The sequence below is a fragment of the Conger conger genome, chromosome 15 (genome assembly GCF_963514075.1).
Source record: "Conger conger chromosome 15, fConCon1.1, whole genome shotgun sequence".
NCBI lineage: Eukaryota > Metazoa > Chordata > Actinopteri > Anguilliformes > Congridae > Conger > Conger conger.
The window spans coordinates 33,643,092-33,668,555 of NC_083774.1; the positions used below are offsets into that span (position 1 = coordinate 33,643,092).

At 47.5% G+C, this 25,464-nt stretch overlaps 1 protein-coding gene across 1 annotated transcript in view; it reads left to right on the forward strand.

Moving 5' to 3' along the window:
- LOC133111640 (spondin-1-like) overlaps window positions 1-25,464 on the forward strand; it is a 139,872-nt gene that overhangs the window by 29,826 nt on the left and 84,582 nt on the right. Inside the window, exons 5-6 of the mRNA XM_061222153.1 lie at window positions 2,285-2,407; window positions 6,366-6,514. Coding sequence (XP_061078137.1) covers window positions 2,285-2,407; window positions 6,366-6,514 — 272 coding nt within the window. The remainder of the gene's footprint in view (window positions 1-2,284; window positions 2,408-6,365; window positions 6,515-25,464) is intronic.

Consider the following 25,464-nt stretch of genomic DNA (forward strand, 5'->3'; position numbering starts at 1 on the left):
ACATGGCGGATGTTCGGACCCTCGTGAGTGAACACGGTCTTCCAAACACTGGGACGTTGTGCAGTTATTTGTTGTTTTCTCTATAGTTATTGGTCCAATTAACATCATTCAAAGTGTTTTAGTGTCTTATGGCAAGTAAGCCGCCGTAATCATAAACCACATTCCTCAGGAGAAAACTCCCATTGAATGGACGTTAACTTCTGGAGGAAACGAGCGCTTCCCCGTGTTCTGTTGGGAACGCGGTGAGTTTTCGTTAGCATGTATCATCACAGTTCAAATGTGCAGTTACAGCTGGAACTGCCACACGATCGAAGGTGGCCCACCGCACACATTTTCATGTGTGTTCATGACGAGAGACAGCATGCGGGCCTTTGACTGGGTTCAGGGCTGCGTGTGTTTTTACGTTCTGAAGCGATTATACATCCCAGTTAAACACAAAAAAAATCAATCCGTCATTACTTATAGGTTTTGGATATTTTCTCTGAGCCTAAGACTTCCTCTCTTAGATTGTAGCTGTTTTAACTGCTTATTCACACTGTTTTATTCGTTTCATGATGTTTTAATAATTATTAGAATTATTGTAAATGAAGGCCACCCTCAATGATCTTCTGAGGTTTAAGTAAAGGTGAATTAAATTCACGGTTTGAGGTTTTAGGGTGCAATGTTGACTCACCTTCTACCTGTGTTTATAGTCCTCAAATCCAGGTTTCAAAATATGCAGTTGACGGGCCGGCACTCTGCACCAAAACATCATATAGCTGTACAATAATTCAAGCTCATTGGTTGAAAAATGGTTATAATTGCCACAGCCAATGGCGTTTCAACGTCAGTGCGTTCACAGAGAAGGGGCGGGATAAACAGTGTTGTGGTGTGAGCAGCAATTCCTCTCTTGACTGTAAGAAGTCAGAAATTACTTATTGTACCTTGATGTAAAGGTGAATTGAATTTCCGGTGTGATTTAAGTAAAGGGGTATTGAATTTGCGGTTTGAGGTTAAGGTATGGAAAGGTATGGTAAGCTATTGTTAAGGTCTTGTTAAGCTATAGTTAGGGTATGGTTAGGTAAGGTATGGGTATGGTTAAGGTCTGGTAAGGTATGGTTAAGGTGTGGTTAAGGTATGGTTAAGGTGTGGTTAAGGTGTGGTTAAGGTGAGGTGTGGTAAGGTGTGGTTAAGGTGTGGTGAGGTGTGGTTAAGGTGTGGTTAAGGTGTGGTAAGGTACGGTTAAGGTATGGTTAAGGTGCGGTTAAGGTGTGGTTAAGGTGTGGTTAAGGTGTGGTTAAGGTACGGTTAAGGTATGGTTAAGGTGTGGTTAAGGTGTGGTTAAGGTGAGGTGTGGTAAGGTGTGGTTAAGGTGTGGTGAGGTGTGGTGAGGTGTGGTTAAGGTGTGGTTAAGGTGTGGTAAGGTACGGTTAAGGTATGGTTAAGGTGTGGTTAAGGTATGGTTAAGGTGTGGTTAAGGTGTGGTTAAGGTGAGGTGTGGTAAGGTGTGGTTAAGGTGTGGTGAGGTGTGGTTAAGGTGTGGTTAAGGTGTGGTAAGGTACGGTTAAGGTATGGTTAAGGTGCGGTTAAGGTGCGGTTAAGGTGTGGTTAAGGTGTGGTTAAGGTGTGGTTAAGGTACGGTTAAGGTGTGGTTAAGGTGTGGTTAAGGTGAGGTGTGGTAAGGTGTGGTTAAGGTGTGGTTAAGGTGTGGTTAAGGTACGGTTAAGGTACGGTTAAGGTGCGGTTAAGGTGCGGTTAAGGTGCGGTTAAGGTGTGGTTAAGGTGCGGTTAAGGTGTGGTTAAGGTGCGGTTAAGGTGTGGTAAGGTGTGGTTAAGGTGTGGTAAGGTACGGTTAAGGTTTGGTTAAGGTGTGGTTAAGGTGTGGTTAAGGTGTGGTAAGGTGGTTAAGGTGTGGTTAAGGTGTGGTTAAGGTACGGTTAAGGTATGGTTAAGGTGTGGTTAAGGTGTGGTTAAGGTGTGGTTAAGGTGCGGTTAAGGTGTGGTAAGGTGTGGTTAAGGTGTGGTAAGGTACGGTTAAGGTTTGGTTAAGGTGTGGTTAAGGTGTGGTTAAGGTGTGGTAAGGTGGTTAAGGTGTGGTTAAGGTGCGGTTAAGGTGTGGTAAGGTGTGGTTAAGGTATGGTTAAGGTGTGGTAAGGTACGGTTAAGGTTTGGTTAAGGTGTGGTTATGGTGTGGTAAGGTGGTTAAGGTGTGGTTAAGGTGTGGTAAGGTGTGGTAAGGTGTGGTTAAGGTACGGTTAAGGTACGGTTAAGGTGTGGTGAGCTGATGGTTTTCCTGCCCTTTCAGAGTCGCTGTACGGGGAGGTGACGGAGAAGCCTGCGCTGGAGTGCTGTGCTTGCGGGACCGCCAAGTACAGGCTGACCTTCTACGGGAACTGGTCTGAGACCATCCACCCCAAAGACTACCCAAGTGAGTCACTCCGCCACTCCCACGGGCGTGGAGTTCATTTCAACACTGGGGTAGGCACATTGCTGCACAGTCTAGTGCAGGGCTGCCCAACCCAGTTCCTGGAGATCTACCCTCCTCCGGTTTTCACTGTTCTAACCTCACGTATTCAAACGTCAAGGCTCACAAGCCTCATCATTTTCATTTGTATTACTGTATTTGGTTATTTGACAGGGGCAATGCCCATTAATACCAATTATGCCAGGGAGGTATTTTCATCTGTAGTCCCTGCGCTACATGTTTTGGTTTTGGGAGGAAACCGGAGCATCCGGGTGAAAGTGAACACGGGAAGAAAGGGCTCCACAGAGAGAGCATCTGGGCTAGCCCGGGCTCAATCCCAGAATCTCCTTCTTGCGAGACAACAGAGCTAACCACCGTGTCCCCACGCCACCAAGTCTACCCACTAAGTGTGAATAGGAAATATTGAAATATGAAAATATTTGTGGTCACATGTGTCCCTGTCTCTGTCTCGGGCGTACGTGTGGCTGTACCCCCACACTCTGCGGTGCAGATAACCTTGAAGCTCAGCCAATGGGCGTGAGCAAAGCTGGGGATTACTTCTGCACACGACTAAAGGCTCGCACCTGCGCTGCAATCGATACAGCCGTGGAAACGGACTGCCCTTGTGTGAGATTAACCGAGAGAAAAGACCTTGACTCTTAATTAACAGGCTCAGATGAGGTAGAGCTTTCGTCTTGGCGGAGATACGGCGTTTAAACCGCGAGGGAGATCCCAGACGTGAATTTACCTTTGCCGAACGGGAAACCGAATCAACACTGACACTTTGTTTGCTCACCCCTTTTCTTATGCTTTTCCTGTGAAATCACGAACGAAATCTACCTTACATGGCTTCATCATGTGTACTGTTAAGCTGCAGGAAAAAAGATAATTTTGTTGCAGAGTAGTTAGCCTGCTCGGTGTGCACTGACTGCATTCAGTCCACAATCACAGCCTAATGATACATTTAGTCGCAATAATCAGGCAGAATTTCACAGCTATTCCAACTGTGAATCAGTCCATCATTACACCAGTGCCTACAGGGGGCGCCATCCTATTCAATTCCATGTTCATTTCATACAGAGCTCTTAGATTGGCTGTTCTCAAACTCAGTCTTGGGGGACCCCAGTGTATGCTGGTTTTAGTTCCAACCACAATAGAGCGTTACAGTGATGAAGTCTTATCCTAGGCCAACTGGGACGTTTCTTCTGCTGTGGATTCCCACTGCAGATTTACTCAGCTTTTTTCCCCATAGGGATTTCAATTGCTGCCGAAAATAAGGTCTGTGGCTAACGTAAGTTTAAGAGCATTTCTGTTTTTGTTTTACAGCTTAAGTTACACCCGATAATGTCGGAACAGTGTACTTCCAAGCTGTTATCCGCTTTAAAAAATTGAGTCGCTGACAAGTCGCTAACAAGTTGCTACATTCCACCAGTCAGCACAGGGGTCCCCCAGGGCCCAGTTTGAGGACCGCTGTGTTAAGCCTCAGAATTTACCGGGCAGGTGGAGCAAAACAAGCAGACAAACATGGCCCGGCTTCCCACTCACCAGGGCAGCCATGTTCTCCCCCGGGCAGCCCTGTTCTCCCCCGGGAGCTGAGAGGCAGATGGTGGAGACCCAGGTAGGGAGAGCAGGGAAGGGGTTAACCGCACAATCCAGGCTTTTCATGGCCGGAGGAGAGACCTCCATATAATACTGTGGCGGGGGCAGGAGGAGAGGATATATGCATGGCCTTCTATCTATCTCACCTCAATGAGGCTCCGTGCAGGGCAGACGGATTTCACCGGATTAAAGTCACATGTTTGGTAAACGGCTTTCTGACCATCCGTATGTCTGGCTGTGACGGTTGTAGGATGCTGTAGTTATAAAAAAAAGGAAAAGGATGAGATTTTTAGGTTTTAGGTTTTCAGGGGCAACGTGGAAGGGGCACACGTGGTATCGGAAAGCCTCCGTTGGTGGGGCGAAGATTTCTCCACAATCTGAGCTCAAATAGACTTCTTCAAAAGCACTAGTCTACTCACAACCGGCCACCTGTATTGGCGGGCTTCCAGTCAACACAGAGGTCTACGGGCTGAAACCGCTGTTCGGCCACACAGACGGAAAAAAGCGGCGGCTCTTTCAACGGTTTCCTATGAAGTATGAAATCAGTTCATTTATTTATTTATTTATTTATTACATTCAACCGTTCGAACGCAATCAACGTCCGGCATATTGCATTTTAAAGTTTTTCTCCATGAGTGATTGAATTTCTCACACGGGGGGTGGGGGGGGGGGGGGGGGGGTGAATCAATGTTTCACAAAAAATAATTTCTGAAGATGATGAAGGAGAGAGGCAGTGGGGGGAAAATGACCTGACACTACAAGGAGAGGCTTTCTGTGAGCATTCACCAAGCTCTTCAGTACATTCTTCAGTTTAATTACAAAATGATTTATGGCCAGGGCCTTGCATTGTTTTCCATTGTGAGATCTGTTCCAGAATGTTCTTCACTTGAGTTGTCGGAAAAGATTACACTCTGTGTCTTCAGCTGCCGCCCGGCTCCGGTTTTCAAAAACATATCAAACGCAAAGTGAGATGCTCCTTTTTCCCTTTCTATTAAAAGGAAAATGCTTACAAAGACACACCGAAAAGCCTGTGCATCCTGAAAGAGTTCACTCCCATTCGCCTCGCCTTTCCTGCTCGTATCTTTTGTTCAGTTTAATTTCTATGATAGACAGCTCTGCAAACCATGCCATCCGAGGCATTTTAACCACCAGCAGTGGTTAGGAATACGTTGCTACTGTAGCCTGATGTTTTAGTGAAAAACAAAGCAGAATATCTCAGAAGACATATATTTCTCTGGCAAGCTACCAGGGAAACCATAAATAGAATGATCTTTCCTGTCTGTTAACTTTTATGCATGTGCTTTTAGTTCTGTGAAAGTGTTACTGCTGAAATACCCTTCTCTATTTTCTCTTGGGTTTTGGACCACTGGCAGTTGGTATTAGATGAGTGGCTATTTTGAAAGAAGGTTTTTAAAACCAGTAAGCCTGCAGTTAATATCATAGGATGTGGTTTGAATTGGCTGATGGGAATGGTCATTACTTCTTGTTCACTACTGAGTGTTTGAACAGGGAATTTTCCATATATATATGTTTTTTTATCGCTGGCTTGGAAGTGTTTGTCAGGTGTGTGTGTGTTTGCGTGTGTCTATGTGTCTGTGCATGTGTTGCATGTGTGCATGTGTGTGTATGTGTATGTACATATGTGTGCCTATGTGCCTCTGTGTGTCTGTTAGTGTGTGTGGGTGCATGTATTTGTGGGTGTGTGTGTCTCTATTTCTGTGTGGGTGCGTGTGTGTGTGTGGTGTGTGTGTGTGTGTGTGTGAATGTGTGAGTGTGTGTGTGAGTGTGTGTGTATGTGAATGTGTGAATGTGTGAGTGTGTGTGTGAGTGTGTGTGTGTGTTTGTGTGGGTGTGTGTGTGTGTGAATGTGTGAGTGTGTGTGTGTTTTTTACTACTACTGTCATTTTGCGTCACGGTGTTCATTCAGCGCAACCTCCTATATTAAGAAAAGCTTCTTGTGAATTGTGTGAAGGAGTATGAATTGTGTGAAGGCGTTGGTCAAACTGCCCTAGCTTCAAGGCTACCGTTAGCCACTAGGCTACTGGCTGCCCTAGCTACAAGGCCACAGATAGTTACTGGAGGGTTGCCGGTTCGATCCCGCCCTGGGTGTGTCAAAGTATCCCTGAGCAAGACACCTCACCCCCAAATGCTCCTGATGAGCTGGTTGGTGCCTTACATGGCAGCCAATCACCATTGGTGTGTGTGTGTGTGTGTTTGAATGGGTGAATGAGAAGCATCAATTGTACAGCTCTTTGGATAAAGGTGGTAAATAAATGCCAGCCATTAACCATTTCCCATCAGAACTTTGTTTGTTCCCCCGCAGGGCGCGCCAATCACTGGTCAGCCATCATCGGGGCGTCCCACTCCAGGAGCTACCTGCTGTGGGAGTACGGCGGCTACTCCAGCGAAGGGGTGAAGCAGGTGGCCGAGCTGGGGTCCCCCGTCAAGATGGAGGAGGAGATCCGGCAAAAGGTAGGAGCTTGCACGGGCCAGAGAAGATGGAGGCCTATCCATCTTCACATCGCTCGTATATTCCTGCACTTTTTGTGTCGGTCAATTTGGGAGACTCCTGTCAGGTAGGATGGAAAGTTCCGGTAAGACAGGGCTCGTCCTGGCTCCCACGCATCGCCTGGCACTGTCGCACACGGCGTCTCCGTGTCCTGCGTCTCCGTCCTGATAGCGGGGCGCGGAGGTCAGCGGTTGACGCGGTGATGGCACGCGTCCGGCGGCGTCGGCTGACCTGCACGCGGCCGCTCCTGCGCTGCCTTTCCTGGACCGCGGGGAGGGGGACGGGCGAGGTCGCGGGGTCACTCTGGCGGCTTTTACGGAGCGGAGCGGCACTAACGCGGGCTCCTGAGGGACTCCCTCTCTCCTGCAGTGCCGTTCGGGAGGGGGAGCTGCGGCCGTTTTACAGTAAGACATTCACACAGGCGCTAAGAGCGGACGTCTGGCAGCTGGAAGGTTGCCGGTTAGATCCTGAATGAGCTGTATTAATTGAAAATAATACAGTCTTCGGATAAAAGTGCTATATAAACGCAGTCCACTTACCATTTATGAACGAGGATGCGTGCAGTGCCCACCATTCAATTAAAAATACAATTCCCTCTCTGCTGAGACGTCCATTTTACATCGCCTTTGGCCACCCAGGGACCTTATTTTCTGAATATCTGAGGAATGGAGGCTGTTTACAATTAAATGGTAAAAAAAACGTCCTTGTCTGAAACTATGCATGAGACTTGACAAGACGCCTTTTTAGCATTTTCGCCGGCAAGGAGAGTTAACTGACCTGTGTGTCTGAATGGGTTCCAGGAGGAATCTGTCAGATTGATGGCATCCTTGTGAAAGCTGACACAGCAGCCATTTTAACAGAATTACCATTCAGGAAGCAACAGCAAGATGAATCAGTATGTCACAATCAAACAACTGTGCTGATATTTCAGATATTAGCCATGAACCCAGACATCTGCCATGCGCTTCCATTTCTCTGTGAAACATTACTTGAATAAACGTTACTGGATGACTGCAGTCAGCTCATGTTCTGTGTATTAGACTGATATGTGGTCGATGGGTCATCAGAATGAATACCTGGGTTAAAATAGAAAAAATATATTCATATCAAAAACAGTATTTGTGTAAAATGTACGAAGCCCTGGAAAAAGTGCATTCAGGGCGTACAGTAGCCTCCATACAGACGTGATAATTTTGCACCATTCGAAGAATCAGTGTTTTTAGAAAGTGCTGTTTAGAAAGATCATTTATAAGATCTCAGCGGTGACATTTCAGCAAAGCCTACGGCATGGCAAAGTGTCTTCACATGAAGTCTAGCTGCTAAAAGCATGTTTACTTCAACAACAATTGTGAACAGTGAAGTTTTCTGCTACAGAGGTTGCATTAATACAGGATCCAGCAAAAGATGTTGTGCATGTTGAGATGAGTTGAGTTGTTTCTGTATTGATTTACAAAACTTGTGCGTAGCACTAAGAATATGCACAGTTATAGTATACCTGACAGTATGAATATGCACAGACATAGTATACCTGACAGTATGAATATGCACAGACATAGTATACCAGACAGTATGCATATGCACAGAGACATAATATACCAGACAGTATGAATATGCACAGACATAGTATACCAGACAGTATAAATATGCACAGACATAGTATACAAGACAGTATGAATATGCACAGACATAGTATACCAGACAGTATGAATATGCACAGACATAGTATACCTGACAGTATGAATATGCACAGACATAGTATACCTGACAGTATGAATATGCACAGACGTAGTATACCAGACAGTATGCATATGCACAGAGACATAGTATACCAGACAGTATGAATATGCACAGACATAGTATACCAGACAGTATGCATATGCACAGAGACATAGTATACCAGACAGTATGAATATGCACAGACATAGTATACCTGACAGTATGAATATGCACAGACATAGTATACCTGACAGTATGAATATGCACAGACATAGTATACCAGACAGTATGCATATGCACAGACATAGTATACCAGACAGTATGAATATGCACAGACATAGTATACCAGACAGTATGAATATGCACAGACATAGTATACCAAACAGTATGAATATGCACAGACATAGTATACCAGACAGTATGCATATGCACAGACATAGTATACCAGACAGTATGAATATGCACATACATAGTATACCAGACAGTATGCACAGATGTGACTGTGTCCTGAAGGTGTGCAGCTGCACAAAGAATGAAGGGAAAGCGGATGAAAATACTAATGAATTGTGACACATTTATTTTTTATTTTTTGAGAAAAATTAAGCAGGGCACCCGTTAACCCTGAATGTTTCATAGGTGGCCAGAATTGCTATGCAGTGATTATTTACATAGCTTTGGGAATGTAAAACCACTTTTTAAATATAATAATGATTCAAATGCAATGGTCTGATTTGATTTTTGATTGACTGTTTTTTCTTTCGCCAGTCACCATTAAACCCCTAATGTCACCGGTGTCTTCATTAATAATGTGTTCAGGAACCACGGTACTCCTGCAATATGTGGTCAGCTGGGTGCAGCATTCAGAAATGAGTGGTCTGTTGGGTGTCAAATAGTTACTGCCTCTCCTGTAGTACTGGGTGGCCTGTAGGGTGTAAAATAGTAATTGGCTCTCTTGTAGTATTGTGTGTGATCTGTAGGGTGGAGAATGGTCACTGGCTCTCCTGTAGTACTGTGTGTAGCCTGTAGGGTGGAGAATGGTCACTGGCTCTCCTGTAGTACTGTGTGTAGCCTGTAGGGTGGAGAATGGTCACTGGCTCTCCTGTAGTACTGTGTGTAGCCTGTAGGATAGAGAATGGTCACTGGCTCTCCTGTAGTACTGTGTGTAGCCTGTAGGGTGGAGAATGGTCACTGGCTCTCCTGTAGTACTGTGTGTAGCCTGTAGGATAGAGAATGGTCACTGGCTCTCCTGTAGTACTGTGTGTAGCCTGTAGGATAGAGAGTGGTCACTGGCTCTCCTGTAGTACTGTGTGTAGCCTGTAGGATAGAGAATGGTCACTGGCTCTCCTGTAGTACTGTGTGTAGCCTGTAGGGTGGAGAATGGTCACTGGCTCTCCTGTAGTACTGCATGGCCCATAGGGTGTGAAATAGTCATTGGCTCTTCTTTTGTGAAGCCTGCAGTGTATAATTCACAGGTGCTGTCGTGTTTTTGGCCAAAGTCTGTGTGGATTAGCAGTCAGTTCAGAGGGAAAACAGAAGTTATGCTATCATTTGCGCTACTCTGTGATCAGTGCTCAGCCACAAACCAACATTGATGCAGGTTATTTACTGTTGTAATTGTTGTGCATTTGCGAGCTGGAAAGTTCCCACAATGCCTCGGTATTTTGCGAGTGCAAGTGCAGCGTACCTCATGCTACGGTGCCCCCCGTCTGTTTTTCGGCCGTGACTGCCCCGCGTCATTCCCGCCAGCCGCTCTCCTCACTGTATGTGTGTTGCTATGCAACTGCTTATCCCATTGGGCAAACCAGCTCCGAATGGCCGATGGTCGCAGAGAGACACAGGAGCTAACGACTAACAGTGCAGGCACCAGGGCACAGAGACCTCCTCTACGGTTACACTGTGCTGCCAGTACATTCATGTCAAATGTACAGTACACATTTTACTGTGAAGCAGTGTAATAACAGTAACAATATTAAAATCATGCTCATAAGTTGGCTCGCTTGTCTACAATGGTAAATGGTTGGCATTTATATAGCGCCTTTATCCAAAGCGCTGTACAATCGATGCTTCTCATTCACCCATTCATGTACTCACACTCACCAACGGTGACTGGCTGCCATGCGAGGCACCGACCAGCTCGTCAGGAGCATTTGGGGGTTAGGCGTCTTGCTCAGGGAAATTACCACCTGAGCCAATGTCGCCCCTATGTAAAAACAGTCCCTGCTGGAAATTCCAGCTAAACCCGCCAAAGCTGTGTTTTCAACACTTTTAGCTGGTCAACCAGCTGTTCAGCAGACATGCTCGTGTTCATAGACTGCTAGACCACCGGCGGCTCACTCGAACAGCCGAACCAGCTTTGACCACCTTTGTGGCGCTAGATACCAGGTTTGACCAGTTGAAAAACCCATTTTAACCAGCTTAGAATCCCAGCTGGTCTTAGCGGGAATGTTCAGCGCTGGTAAATTACTGGCAGCAGAGTTGGCAGTAAAGCGGTGTAATTTTACGGCATTTTTATACAGCGCAGGCAGAGTTAGCGCAGGCAGGGTTAGCGCAGGCAGAGTTAGCGTAGACAAGGTTAGCGCAGACAGGGTTAGCGCAGACAGGGTTAGCGCAGGCAGGGTTAGCGCAGGCAGAGTTAGCGCAGGCAGAGTTAGCGCAGGCAGAGTTAGCGCAGACAAGGTTAGCGCAGGCAGGGTTAGCGCAGACAGGGTTAGCGCAGGCAGGGTTAGCGCAGGCAGAGTTAGCGCAGGCAGAGTTAGCGCAGACAGGGTTAGCGCAGGCAGGGTTAGCGCAGGCAGAGTTAGCGCAGACAGGGTTAGCGCAGGCAGAGTTAGCGCAGGCAGAGTTAGCGCAGACAGGGTTAGCGCAGACAGGGTTAGCGCAGGCAGGATTAGCGCAGGCAGGGTTAGCGCAGACAGAGTTAGCGCAGGCAGAGTTAGCGCAGACAGGGTTAGCGCAGACAGGGTTAGCGCAGGCAGGGTTAGCGCAGACAGGGTTAGCGCAGACAGGGTTAGCGCAGGCAGGATTAGCGCAGGCAGGGTTAGCGCAGGCAGAGTTAGCGCAGGCAGAGTTAGCGCAGTGCTCTGTTGGCAGGAGGAAGTGTGAGGGCGTGTTCTGTGGCTCAGGCTCGCCCTGGCATCCTGCCTGCGTGTCCTTGCGGTCCTGTGACGTCGCCGCAGGTTCAGAAATGTGTCAGACGTGGAGAGCACCGTGGAGAGCACCGTGGAGAGAGACGCAGAGGCCGGGGCGTCTCGCTCATGCCCGCCATCTCAACTGAAAACCTGAAGGCTGTTTGCTTTTCTTTGGGAAGAGCACATTCAAATTCTGTGACAGATGCGGTCGGTGGAGGAGGGGTGAGTGGTGCTGACATCTGCTTTCTGGGCCTGTCGTTGGCGAGAGGGCAGGTGAGCATTGTTGGACTACAGCATCGTAGTTTAAATTGTCCATTTCAGAGGAGCTTTATTGGCGTGACGTTCCTGGACATATATTGCCAATGCAGATACGATGAACATATAACCAAACAAATATAAAATATACTACAAAAAATAAACTACAAACAAACATCTGTGTATATGCAACAATTAGTCAATTGGACAAGAATGAATTATTAATTATTATTCATTTATAAAAAAAATTGTGACCAAGTGATTTTATTTTATGCACTTTATTAGGAACATTTTTACTTTATTACACCTAATTATTCATGCGATTATCTAATCAGCCAATTGTGTGGCAGCAGTGCAATGCGTACAATCATGTAGATACGGGTCAGGAGCTTCAGTTAACCATCAGAATGGGGAAAAAAATGTGATCTAAGTGACTTTGACCATGGGATAATTGTTGGTAGCAGACAGGATGGTTTGAGTATCTCAGAATCTGCTGGGATTTTCATGTACACTAGTCTAGAGTTTGCAAAGTATGGTGCAAAAAAAGAAGAAGAAAGAAACGCCTTGTTAATGAGAGAGGCCAGACTGGTAGAAGCTGACAGGAAGGTGACAGTAATGCAAATAACCACACATTACAACAGTGACGTGCAGAAGAGCATCTCTGAACACACAACGTATTATAACTCTTAAGTGGATACGCTACACCAGTAGAAGTAAAAAAAAAGAAGTATAATAAATACCTAATCAAGTGCTCGGTGAGTGTATATTATGTATATAAGAAAAAATGTTTTATATAAATGGGCGCAGTCTCTTTTAGCCCGACTGTGATTTGCTCGGCACGGTCATCAGGTGTGGAAAAGAGAGGAAAATTCCAGGTTTTGGGGTTTTGTGTGACTGTTGGATAGGTGCCATTGAGCCGTCACTTTGCCTGATGAAATCGTAAAGAGGATCGCAGAGGGTGGTACCAAGCGAATGTGATTTATAATTACCTGTCCTCTGGTGCTTGTGGGCTCACTTACAGGGATCGATATGTTCTGTAAATCCATCAGAGTAGGAGTTATCCTGTATGGATTCTGAAAACGTTTCTGGTAAACGCTGACACAAACAAAACACACGTTTTATGCGGAGCAGAGAGGAAAAACAAGACTAATCTAAAAATGATATTCACAGGCATCAGTGCTGGGAGCCCAGAGTGCAGAAAAGCAATTTCCACGTATGGCGTCCCATTGGCTGGACTGGGGAGGTGGGCAAACGTGATATGAGCCCTTAAACTGGCTCTTGTGTACCCTTTATAAGATAAAACGTACATAATAATGAATAAAAACCGTTGTGATATGCACATATTAACACATCATAACTGCTGATGCTCATATGAAATACATATTATACATGCCAGTTTCAGTGACTATAGCCATTGTTTAGATCCGTTGAAGGCATAAGATGACCTGCTACAGGAGGTTACGTAACTTTCTTCGAATCCGGTCTGAATTTGCTTGTGCTGGGGCCATATTCCGTGAAGCATTTTTTTAAGCGATGTTCCCAGTAGCCATCATTCTGTAAAAGGTGTGTTGTTTCAGCTCGGTTCTCTTTCCAGAGTCTGACTTTAAAAAGGCCCTCTGCTGTGCAACCAAGGAACGTAAAAGGAATGAAAAACATAATTTCACAATAATGCTTGTGGGGGGGGGGCTGCTTTTCGGGCTGGGCTTTGATGTTAGGCCTCCCATCGTGGTGTAGAAGGCTACTGTTTGAGAGCTGTGTTATTTTTTTTACCTTCAACCCCCGAGAGCGCATCTCATCTTCAGCCCCCATACAGTCTGACTAATGAGGAGCCTGAAGGGTCACTTAACTGTTAAACGCGGATGAATATTAATCTGCTCCAGATTAATAAGTGTGCGGTATCAATCTTCTGCAAACCGAGGCTTCTTCGCTTGCCTGAAATGGCTGGCGCTTCTGGGATAGGAAGGAGGGAGGCCCGTTCAGCGGCGTTAAACGATATGCAGGGCCGATAAGTGCCTCTCCTTGTCCTCTAAAGTGTCCACTAAGCATTCCATTCTCATTACGCTGCAGTGCTTGTGATGGGAGAAGGTCAGGTGACCAGTCTCACCCAATTGCAAACCAGTCTGCGTTGGCACGGAGACAGGATTCCAGTGCTGATTATTAGCAGTGTGTTGTTGCTGAGGTTCTGTAGCTTTCGGGCAGCGGAAACGAACAGCGGAGACGGGAAAGAATATTCCGGACTTATTTATTGGCTGATTTAAAATGAAACTGCAGCTGTCGTATGCACAATGTACTGTACTGTGGCTCTATATTCCACTGCAGCCTTTCTTTCAGTGTAGAATTGAATAGCAATGGCAGTATGCATACTGTACATTGAAGCAAAAAGTTTACTGACGTGTACTTGAGCGTCAGTATTTTTTTATGAATAATGTTTTCAAAGAAATTGTGAAAAAATCATGTAAATGATTTTGTGTTTTTTATTTTTTATTTGTCAATTATGGAGGTCTAGGGTTTGTGTCAGCGCACTAGCTAATGAGCACAGCAGAAAGCAGGCAGGAACTGAACTTGATGAGAGGCAGCTGTGCTCAACTGTAAGATGAGTTCACCAATAGCACAGCAGCTAGCCAGCATGCTAAGTGGATGGCAGCACTACTCTCGATGAGATCTATGCAGAAACTGAAGTTGGGCTTTTCAGCTTACGTTCAGCGGTTTGCACAGCCACCTCTCACACAAGCAGTTAGGAGTTCAATTCCTGTTTCTTAAAGAATTCACTAGTCTGATGTCTATCATACAAACTCGAGATCTATTGTAGTGTCAAGTTGATTAGACTAAGCAGGAGACAATCCCCCATGGAGCAATGTGGGGTTAAGGGCCTTGCTCAAGGACCTAACGGCTGTGTGAAATGAGTCTTTTTAGTAGCCCTCCCCCTATTGCAGTGTGTCAGGGACCTGCAGAACTTTATCAAAGTAATGTTTTAGTTTATATTATAAAACTTTAATAAAGTTTAAAAAAATCTTTAATAAATAATAAAGTCATAATTCAGTGAGTCCTCTTTGTAGCCTATCCAGTCCCCCCCTCCACACACAGACACACTCACACACACACACAGACACACACAGACACACACAGACACACACACAAAGACACACACACACACAGATACACACAGACACACTCACACACACACAGACACACACACACACAAAGACACACACACACACACACACAGATACAGACAGACACACACACACACACACAGACACACGCACACACACACACACACACAGACACACACACATAGACACACACACACACAAAGACACACACACAGACACACACACATAGACACACACACACAAAGACACACACACACAGACACACACACACACACACACACACAATGTATTTGAAGACTTCAGACATTTTCTCTCTCTCCCTCTCTTGGTAATACGTGGGCCCAGACCATCGGTAATGAGAATGTGAGCAAGCTGATGAAAGGGCTAACGCAGCGCCCACAATCTGACAAAGCACCTGGAAAATGGCTCCCAGTGCGCTCTGACGGATTGCCAAACCCCTGTCGATAGGCGCGTTTCCTGGGACGACTAGCACTAAAGCTACAGGGAGTCCGTTCTCCTGCCGGCCCTGCGAGCACTGCCGTACAGAGAGAGAGGGGTGATTCAGAGAGAGAGCGGGGTGATTCAGAGAGAGAGCGGGGTGATTCAGAGAGAGCGGGGTGATTCAGAGAGAGCGAGGAGATTCAGAGAGAGCGGGGTGATTCAGAGAGAGCGGGGTGATTCAGAGAGAGCGGGGTGATTCAGAGAGAGCGGGGTGATTCAGAGAGAGAGCGGGGAGATTCAGAGAGAGCGGGGTGATTCAGAGAGAGCGGGGTGATTCAGAGAGAGCGGGGAGATTCAGAGAGGGAGCGGGGCGATTCAGAGAGAGCGGGGTGATTCAGAGAGAGCGGGGTGATTCAGAGAGAGCGGGGTGATTCAGAGAGAGCGGGGAGATTCAGAGAGGGAGCGGGGCGATTCAGAGAGAGCGGGGTGATTCAGAGAGGGAGCGGGGCGATTCAGAGAGAGAGGGGTGATTCAGAGAGCACGGGGTGATTCAGAGAGAGAGCGGGGTGATTCAGAGAGAGAGCGGGGAGATTCAGAGAGAGCGGGGTGATTCAGAGAGAGCGGGGTGATTCAGAGAGAGCGGGGAGATTCAGAGAGGGAGCGGGGCGATTCAGAGAGAGCGGGGTGATTCAGAGAGAGGGGTGATTCAGAGAGAGCGGGGAGATTCAGAGAGGGAGCGGGGCGATTCAGAGAGAGCGGGGTGATTCAGAGAGAGCAGGGTGATTCAGAGAGAGCGGGGTGATTCAGAGATAGCGGGGCGATTCAGAGAGAGAGCGGGGTGATTCAGAGAGAGCGCGGTGATTCAGAGAGAGAGCGGGGTGATTCAGAGAGAGTGGGGTGATTCAGAGAGAGAGCGGGGTGATTCAGAGAGAGTGGGGTGATTCAGAGAGAGAGTGGGGTGATTCAGAGAGAGAGTGGGGTGATTCAGAGAGAGAGCGGGGTGATTCAGAGAGAGAGCGGGGTGATTCAGAGAGAGAGGGGTGATTCAGAGAGAGTGGGGTGATTCAGAGAGAGCGGGGTGATTCAGAGAGAGAGCGGGGTGATTCAGAGAGAGAGGGGTGATTCAGAGAGAGTGGGGTGATTCAGAGAGAGAGCGGGGAGATTCAGAGAGAGCGGGGTGATTCAGAGAGAGCGGGGTGATTCAGAGAGAGCGGGGTGATTCAGAGAGAGCGGGGAGATTCAGAGAGGGAGCGGGGCGATTCAGAGAGAGCGGGGTGATTCAGAGAGAGAGCGGGGAGATTCAGAGAGAGCGGGGTGATTCAGAGAGAGCGGGGTGATTCAGAGAGAGCGGGGAGATTCAGAGAGAGAGCGGGGTGATTCAGAGAGAGCGGGGTGATTCAGAGAGAGCGGGGTGATTCAGAGAGAGCGGGGTGATTCAGAGAGAGCGGGGTGATTCAGAGAGAGCGGGGAGATTCAGAGAGGGAGCGGGGCGATTCAGAGAGAGCGGGGTGATTCAGAGAGAGCGGGGTGATTCAGAGAGAGGGGTGATTCAGAGAGAGCGGGGAGATTCAGAGAGGGAGCGGGGCGATTCAGAGAGAGCGGGGTGATTCAGAGAGAGCAGGGTGATTCAGAGAGAGCGGGGTGATTCAGAGATAGCGGGGCGATTCAGAGAGAGAGCGGGGTGATTCAGAGAGAGCGCGGTGATTCAGAGAGAGAGCGGGGTGATTCAGAGAGAGTGGGGTGATTCAGAGAGAGAGCGGGGTGATTCAGAGAGAGTGGGGTGATTCAGAGAGAGAGTGGGGTGATTCAGAGAGAGAGTGGGGTGATTCAGAGAGAGAGCGGGGTGATTCAGAGAGAGAGCGGGGTGATTCAGAGAGAGAGGGGTGATTCAGAGAGAGCGGGGTGATTCAGAGAGAGCGGGGTGATTCAGAGAGAGAGCGGGGTGATTCAGAGAGAGAGGGGTGATTCAGAGAGAGTGGGGTGATTCAGAGAGAGAGAGCGGGGAGATTCAGAGAGAGCGGGGTGATTCAGAGAGAGCGGGGTGATTCAGAGAGAGCGGGGAGATTCAGAGAGAGCGGGGTGATTCAGAGAGAGCGGGGTGATTCAGAGAGAGCGGGGAGATTCAGAGAGAGAGCGGGGTGATTCAGAGAGAGCGGGGTGATTCAGAGAGAGCGGGGTGATTCAGAGAGAGCGGGGCGATTCAGTTCACCCGCTGACGGTTTTACAGAATGGACGACATTGACGTTTCATTCCCGCCTGCCCTAACTGCTGTAACTGAGCGATGATTCACACGCAGCTCGGTGTTTCAACGTGTCTCTTAAAGGTACAATAGGGAAGACCATTATAAATCCCTTCCTATTATTGAAAAAGACTCACTGACACATTGACTCAGCCTCTGCCTGCGTTTATAGTCCTTAAATTTGGGTTTCAAAGTATGCAGTTGACGGACCAACACTCTGTACCCAGACATTGTATAGCTGTACAATAATTCAAGCTCATTGATTGAAAATTAGTCTTAATTGGCACAGCGGCATGGGGCAGTTACTGTCCTAACTGCCGTAACTGAGGGAAGATTCTTACCCAGCTCGATGGCCATTACAGGATATCTCTTTAAGTGCTGTACACGCTCTCCAATTTTCCAATGCTTCAGGCTTTCGGAAATTGTGCAATGGTGAACTGTTTTATTTCATTATTAATATATTTATTTAGAAATAATGACATCACCTCACAATGACATCATTGCAATGCTTGTCTGTAGCCTAAAAAACCACCATTAAAACAGTCCACAGTGCTTACAGATCTGATGTACAAAGGGAGACCACAGCCAAGGAGCTGCAGTGGCCAAGGCTCAATCACCCCTTGTTTTAAATTTAGTCCAAGAGACGGCCAGTAAACCTTCCTGTAAAACTCCCTCCTTCCAGTGCCTTAGATCGCACCGTACCCTTTAATCCTTCCGTTTGAAAGGCGGTGAAGACGCTGATAAAGCTTCGATCAGAGGCGTCCATGGGCTGCCCAAGACGCTCTGATGTCTTCACAGCCCTGACAACTGACTGACAACCCCACTGCCACCACTTAGCATAGCTCTCGGTTGTATAACTTCTGTGCAAAACCCGCCAACAGCCTTGTTGAGGAATCGCAAGAACACTGAGTACTTGATGTGTCGTTATGGAAGGCCTATGAATGTAGAACATTTTTCTATATAACAATAAACAAACCCCTGTATAGAACGCCTGAACAACCACAATCATGGCCTAGATTCAGTTCAGTTCACCTTGTGTTGTCTGTAATAGGCCACATACTACATTCATTTTGGTGAATATTTTATGGAAGAAAATACATGTCATTGTGAAGGAGAAAGCTGGCTTGGACAGCCTTTTTTCCCCGAACTCAGAACCGGAGCGCAAAACCGGAGGGAAGGAAAGAAGTCATCATAGCTAGCCGTAGTGACGGCTTTGACAGAGAAAGATTCATGAGGGCGACTGCAGGTATTGATTGCCCTTTGATGTTTTTCAAATCTTTATCCTGGTGGCAGTGGCAGAGACAGCCGTCGGAGTTATTAATATGCTCCAGCGATCCGTGAAAAACAGCCAGCTCAAACGCACGCAGTTCTTTAACTCCCAGCACGAGGCTCTCTCCTAATGCCCAAAGGGAGTGTGTCTGCGCCTCCCCTCCAACAGGACCCCCCTCCGTCTGTTCATTTTAATTCGTTTAGCGGCGAGCTGTCCGATCATGACTCAAAACCGCTCTGCTCCTCGCAGATGACAGGCTCAAATTACGCTTTCCCAAACGGTGAATAAAATATCGCCCTAATAGAGAGAGAGACCCACCCCCACCTTCTTCTTTAATGTGGGTGAAGTTTAATGAATTGGGTTATTTTAAACTCCACTTCAGATCTGCTTAATATCAGCACAGCATTTCAGCTGTGATGGAAAAGTAATCCGAAAGGTTTTCTGTTTATGTGAGATATTTTGGTCTCTATAATATCATTTTTTATTGTACAAACTTCTTCTGTGTATCAGATTCTGGTCATCTGCTTGACTCTGATAATTGGCGCATAAATGCAAAATCATTTTAAAAACACTTATACATATAGTTATATTCTTACTGTTGGGAGGTTGTTTCATCTGGGTGTATCTCCCTGAGGAAAACTGCACTCAGACACTGTCAGCGAGGGAGCCGGTCTGTAAACCCGGGGCCAGGCAGGACTCCCGCTTCTCCAGCCGCACGTCATTTCATCGCCAACAGTGTAAAGGTAATTACGGAAAGCTGTGCATATTGCCCTTATCACGGACACGCTGAAACACCAGAGGGAGCATAAATATAAAACTGAGCCAGGAATAGTCGCTGCGGTTCGCTGCTCGACTCCTCACACTCATTGTAACTCCTGATCGTAAAAGCACCTGGAGTCCCAAACGGATTATGGCAGGTAGGCTACCGTGTCGCCGTTCCTTAACAAAAGCACCGGCTGAAACAAATTCTGCTGCTAATTAAGAAAATGTCAACGATAGCTTTTTAAACAGAAGTTGGTAAATGGAAAAAGACCTGCCGGGAGCTAAATTTAACAAAACAACCAAAGCCAAACGGAATTGAACACAATGCAAATAGTCTTTTTTATCCAAAAGCCCATTACCTTCACATCAGTAATGCCCAAACTCTGCTGCGTGGGTCTGGGTCCTATTGTTCAGTTAGCCTTTACAGGCTTTTATAAATACAGCGCAATTCAAAATGCAGAGTAACCCCCACGGTCTGCAGCCGTGCACACACTTACCCCAGTGATGTAGGGCAGGAAGATGTGTGGTTTGCTTAGTGAGTGTGAGCTATATCTTGTGTTGACATGTGTTTAACCCTCCCATTATCTTATTATTTTATGACCGGTTTTACATTTGGGGTGAAATTGAGCCCAACCGTTGAAATAAAAACAAAAATATTGTAACAGAAGTGTGTCACCTTCTTATTGTCTCCCAAATTACTAGCCTTTTATCCATAAATATGAAAAATCTGTGAGAAACATCTCAATTTAGAGCCTAAGGAATGGGAGGAAGGAAGGAAAGTTTGGCTCCTGAATGGGAAAGTGCCACCAGGATCATTCACAAATAAATAAATACAAATAGAAATGTTTGTGTATTTTCTTAGATTTTATACAGTTACAGAGGTTCAAAAGAATACCACACCATGCATTTGTATGGCAAGTTGGTGCAAGACGAGCATTGCATAGCATTATGTTTATTGCATTTTTACAATTTAATCCCACCAAATTAGAAAATCATACAGTATGAATATAAAAAAGGGTTAACTGGTTTTTAAGAGATGTTGAACACTGAATGGTTTCAAATTGACCCCAAACATAATAGAAGGGTTAAACACCTTTGTGAAATGTTGAAACCTGATGATTATACACCTTGATACAATTAGCCTGACGCTGTTTGCCCGTTTGGCACCCTGCATAATCTGTACTCAGAGCTGGAAAATCCAGGCTGAGAAGTAAAAATCCTCGCCAGTGTTTTGTCAACTGAATTTGCACAATTCTTCAGCCAGGTGGTTGAACTAATAGGTGAAATAAGCTGGCTGTGTTGTTGGGTAGAAGAAACACAGGGCAGGACTTTTACTTTCTGATCCCTGCACTTTCTTTCGCCAGTACCGTAGTGAGAAGGTGCGGCTGGAATGATTCTGTGGTGCTGACCCGTCCGCGCCTGCACCTGAGAGGTCGAGAAATGATGTGTGGCGGGAGAATGTGGCACTGACAGGGCAGGGTGAGTCTGGGCGTGGTAAGGTCGTGTGTGGCAGGGTGAGTCTGGGCGTGGTAAGGTCGTGTGGGGCAGGGTGAGTCTGGGCGTGGTCAGGGTGTGGCAGGGTGAGTCTGGGCGTGGCAGGGTGAGTCTGGGTGTGGCAGGGTGAGTCTGGGTGAGTCTGGGTGTGGCAGGGTGTGGCAGGGTGAGTCTGGGTGAGTCTGGGTGTGGCAGGGTGAGTCTGGGCGTGGCAGGGTGAGTCTGGGTGTGGCAGGGTGTGGCAGGGTGAGTCTGGGTGTGGCAGGGTGAGTCTGGGTGAGTCTGGGTGAGTCTGGGTGTGGCAGGGTGAGTGGGTGTAGTCGGGTGTGGCAGGGTGAGTCTGGGTGAGTCTGGGTGTGGCAGGGTGAGCCTGGGTGAGTCTGGGTGAGTCTGGGTGTGGCAGGGTGAGTGGGTGTAGTCGGGCGTGGCAGGGTGAGTCTGGGTGAGTCTGGGTGTGGCAGGGTGAGCCTGGGTGAGTCTGGGTGAGTCTGGGTGTGGCAGGGTGAGTGGGTGTAGTCGGGTGTGGCAGGGTGAGTCTGGGTGAGTCTGGGTGTGGCAGGGTGAGCCTGGGTGAGTCTGGGTGTGGCAGGGTGAGTCTGGGTGAGTCTGGGTGTGGCAGGGTGAGCCTGGGTGAGTCTGGGTGTGGCAGGGTGAGTCTGGGTGAGTCTGGGTGTGGCAGGGTGAGTCTGGGTGAGTCTGGGTGTGGCAGGGTGAGTCTGGGTGAGTCTGGGTGTGGCAGGGTGAGCCTGGGTGAGTCTGGGTGAGTCTGGGTGTGGCAGGGTGAGCCTGGGTGAGTCTGGGTGAGTCTGGGTGTGGCAGGGTGAGCCTGGGTGAGTCTGGGTGAGTCTGGGTGTGGCAGGGTGAGCCTGGGTGAGTCTGGGTGAGTCTGGGTGTGGCAGGGTGAGTGGGTGTAGTCGGGTGTGGCAGGGTGAGTCTGGGCGTGATCAGGTTGGGTGTGGCAGGGTGAGTCTGGGTGTGGCAGGGTGCTGCTCTTTGTGTGACAGGCAGGAAGGCCGCTGTCCGCACGCTCCCGACAACGATGTTTGGCCTTACGGCGAGAGCGAGTCATTTTTCCCCTTCCGCACTTTCAGTCCTAACCGTGGCCACAGTCAGGGTGCCGCTGTTCACAGCCTGCTTTTAGGACGCCGTCTGGACTTATTTCCCACTGACAGACTTGGGGATGAGAGGTTGAAAAAAGGTCAACAGGTTTGATTGTGTTTATTTAAGAGAGTAGCCACAACGTCCCTGGTTCCAAAAGTAAACAGACGTGTCACAGCTGAAACAGAATCCTATTGGCACAGAGGGGGTGTTGGAATACTTTAATATGGCTAGGCCCCCCCTGCATTGTCCGATTGTAATATCTGCTGCTGGAATGATATGCTCTGGGTAGATCAGAAGCAGGAGGGTCTTTCCTGGGAGCTCAGCGCAGTAGAGCTGTGTGGCTGCTGCTGCCAGAGACCCAGGGTTAATCCACCTACGCCCGTATCCGAGCGCAGTGGCCAGGTCTGCTTATCCCAACGCTGGGGAGTAGGGTAACGTGATTTCCCCTCCGCGCAAGGCTTCCATTATTATTCTTTTTTATTTTCTCAGCGCTGAGCCTCCCGCTATCTGAGATGATTATATCTCGGGAAGGGAGCAATTTTGTTAAACTGAAACAAATAACGTGTTTCCCCGGCTTATAAATGATCTGCTGTCTCTGTAATCGGTTGGACAATTGGCACGCTGTCAGTTTTCACCATAAACGGATGTGACAGCCAGCCACCTTCTGCCGGTCCTCTCCTTTTCGTTTCGGTGCCTGTCTGCGCGGCTTAAGGGGACGCCGTCCAGGCCGGGAACACAAGCAGACGGCAGTATGCCAGTGCTCCGTGCCACAGTGCCGCCCTGGAGCTGTGCGGTCCACTCTCATGGGAGAGGAATGTGCTACACTCTTATCAGTATGTGGCCTTTTTTGAAAATGTAATAGCTGTAGTTCTCAGAAGCTTAATGTATGCTCAGTGAGCACTTTATTAGGAATATTTTTACTTTATTACACCTACATATTCATTACGTTAGTGCTACGATCCCATCACATTACATTATTGGCATTTGGCACATTGTACCTTGGACCTTGCAAGGCTGGTAAATGCTTAGACAGCTTACCATTCTGTCATGTTAAACGAAGCAGCAGGTATAAGAGGGACTGCCCCTCTTGCATTTTGGGGAAAGTGTCGGGAAGCACATACCCTCATTCTTTATTGACTTGCAAGTAAGGAATAAAGTCTTAAAATACTCTGATTGTGTTGAACCGGGTTCTTCACCCTATGCTGCAACAGGAATAAGAGGATATTTCCACGACAGTATATTGTAGCACTTAGGAGATGAGTATATTGTAGCACTTAGGAGAGGGGTATATTGTAGCACTTAGGAGAGGGGTATATTGTAGCACTTAGGGGATGAGTATATTGTAGCACTTAGGAGATGAGTATATTGTAGCACTTAGGAGATGAGTATATTGTAGCACTTAGGAGAGGGGTATATTTAGCACTTATATTTTTGTATTGCATATACAATTTTGAAGTTCACTCCTGAAGTTAGTCAGATGTTTGTTTGCATTCATGTTCTCATGAAAACATGGTGAGTTTCTCTATAGCCTTAAACACCACTGGCGAATCAGGAGCCAAATAAATCCCGGAATTATTCCTGAAATTTTGGTTGGAATGCTCTGTTCTGCAATATTTTTTAGCCAATATCACAGATGTGGAAAAACCTTTTCCCTTCCTGCAGTGCCATACATAGGTAAAAGCTCATAGCTGTTCACATGTAATTTGAAATATCAAGCTGTCAGTCTTTAGGTTCCGTTGGGTATATCAATTATTAAAGCAGACATAATCCTTTCAAAACCAAATGAATGTAATGAAAGCAATCCATTATGTTTTGACATGGACATTGTATTTAACCACCATTTGATTCTGCTGTAGTCATATGTAGGTGTTAGTTATTTTATCGGCAGATGTAATTTGAGTAGTTCAGTTCATACATTGCTTAATTGCTTTTTCTTTTGTTTTCTCAATTAATCTTTAAAATGAAAATACACTTGATGGATTCTGGGCTGGGCAGAGAGCTTGGCTCCTGTCAGAAGGATTCTTGGAGATGGGGAGGACCCAAATAGCTCTGACCAGAGAGGTTTGGTCATGCTGTTGTTTCAACAGTGAGTGCCCTCAGGATACAACCAGGGCCAGTGTGAACTCTCACACACTCACACACATACAAACACACACTCACACATACACATACACACACACACACACTCACACACACAAACACACACACACTCATGCACACAAACACACACACAGACAAACTCACACAAATACACACACTCTGACACGCACACAAACACACACACACACAAACACTCACACTCACACTCACACACACACAAACGCACACACTCACACACACACAAACACACACACACAATCGCTAATAATAGCATATAAATCTGTAAATCAGGATAAAGGAAACTACGGGAATTGGAAATCCAAGACCAAAGCAGTCAAAGCAACTCTGATGCCCCAAATACCGAGTCTGAAAAGTCTGAAAATAACATCTTAGGGAGTTTGCTTTCCATCTCTGCTTTGTTATCGACCAATACAGAAGGTTGAATTCCATTCGGCATCTCTCTCGTACGGTCAACCTTTTATTTCAGACAAAGCAGAAGCAAGCAAAAGAGTTTTGTTATATCTTTTAAAATATCCACATTGCCTGGTCCACAGGGCAGTGTGATAAATCCGTTACTCAGGATCAGAGGTATGCCATATTGCCTCTTTCTCTGTCCTGTTTACCTCTGTTCCACCTGCAGAGCACTCTGGGCCTCTGACATGGCGATGATATTATATTCGGGATGTGTTTTATTGCCTTTATGCCGGCAGAGTGCTGCTTTCGCCTTTTTCTCGAGGCGCAGATTGGCTCAGCCGTGGAGAACGATGTTTTGTCTCTGAATTCTGTCCCCCTGGAGGCGGGGTGGGGAGGGGGGCAGGTCAGCCCCCGGACCGCGATGGAGCGGGACACAGCGGGGTGGGGAGGGAGACATTTTGTAATTCCTTTCACAGACAAACACAGTCTTAAGCTCCGGGGGTTTTGGACGGACGCCGGCGGATTCCTCAGAGAGCCGATCTTCCGCTCGCCGTGGCCTTTGTTCCGCTGGGAGCTCTGCCGACCGCTGTGTTCCCCCCGAAACGCCCAGCGGGAAACAACCGCTTCATTTCGGCCGGCGCTTCCCCCGCCCGCCCGCCGGACGCCGGGCGCGCGTCACGATGGCGGAGTCCACACTGACAAACAGCCTGACAACGATGGTGGCACTTCCCACAGAGCCACGGTCCTGCCAGACTACCGATGGTGGCACTTCCCACAGAGCCACGGTCCTGCCAGACTACCGATGGTGTCACTTCCCACAGAGCCACGGTCCTGCCAGACTACCGATGGTGTCACTTCCTACCAAGCCACGGTCCTGCCA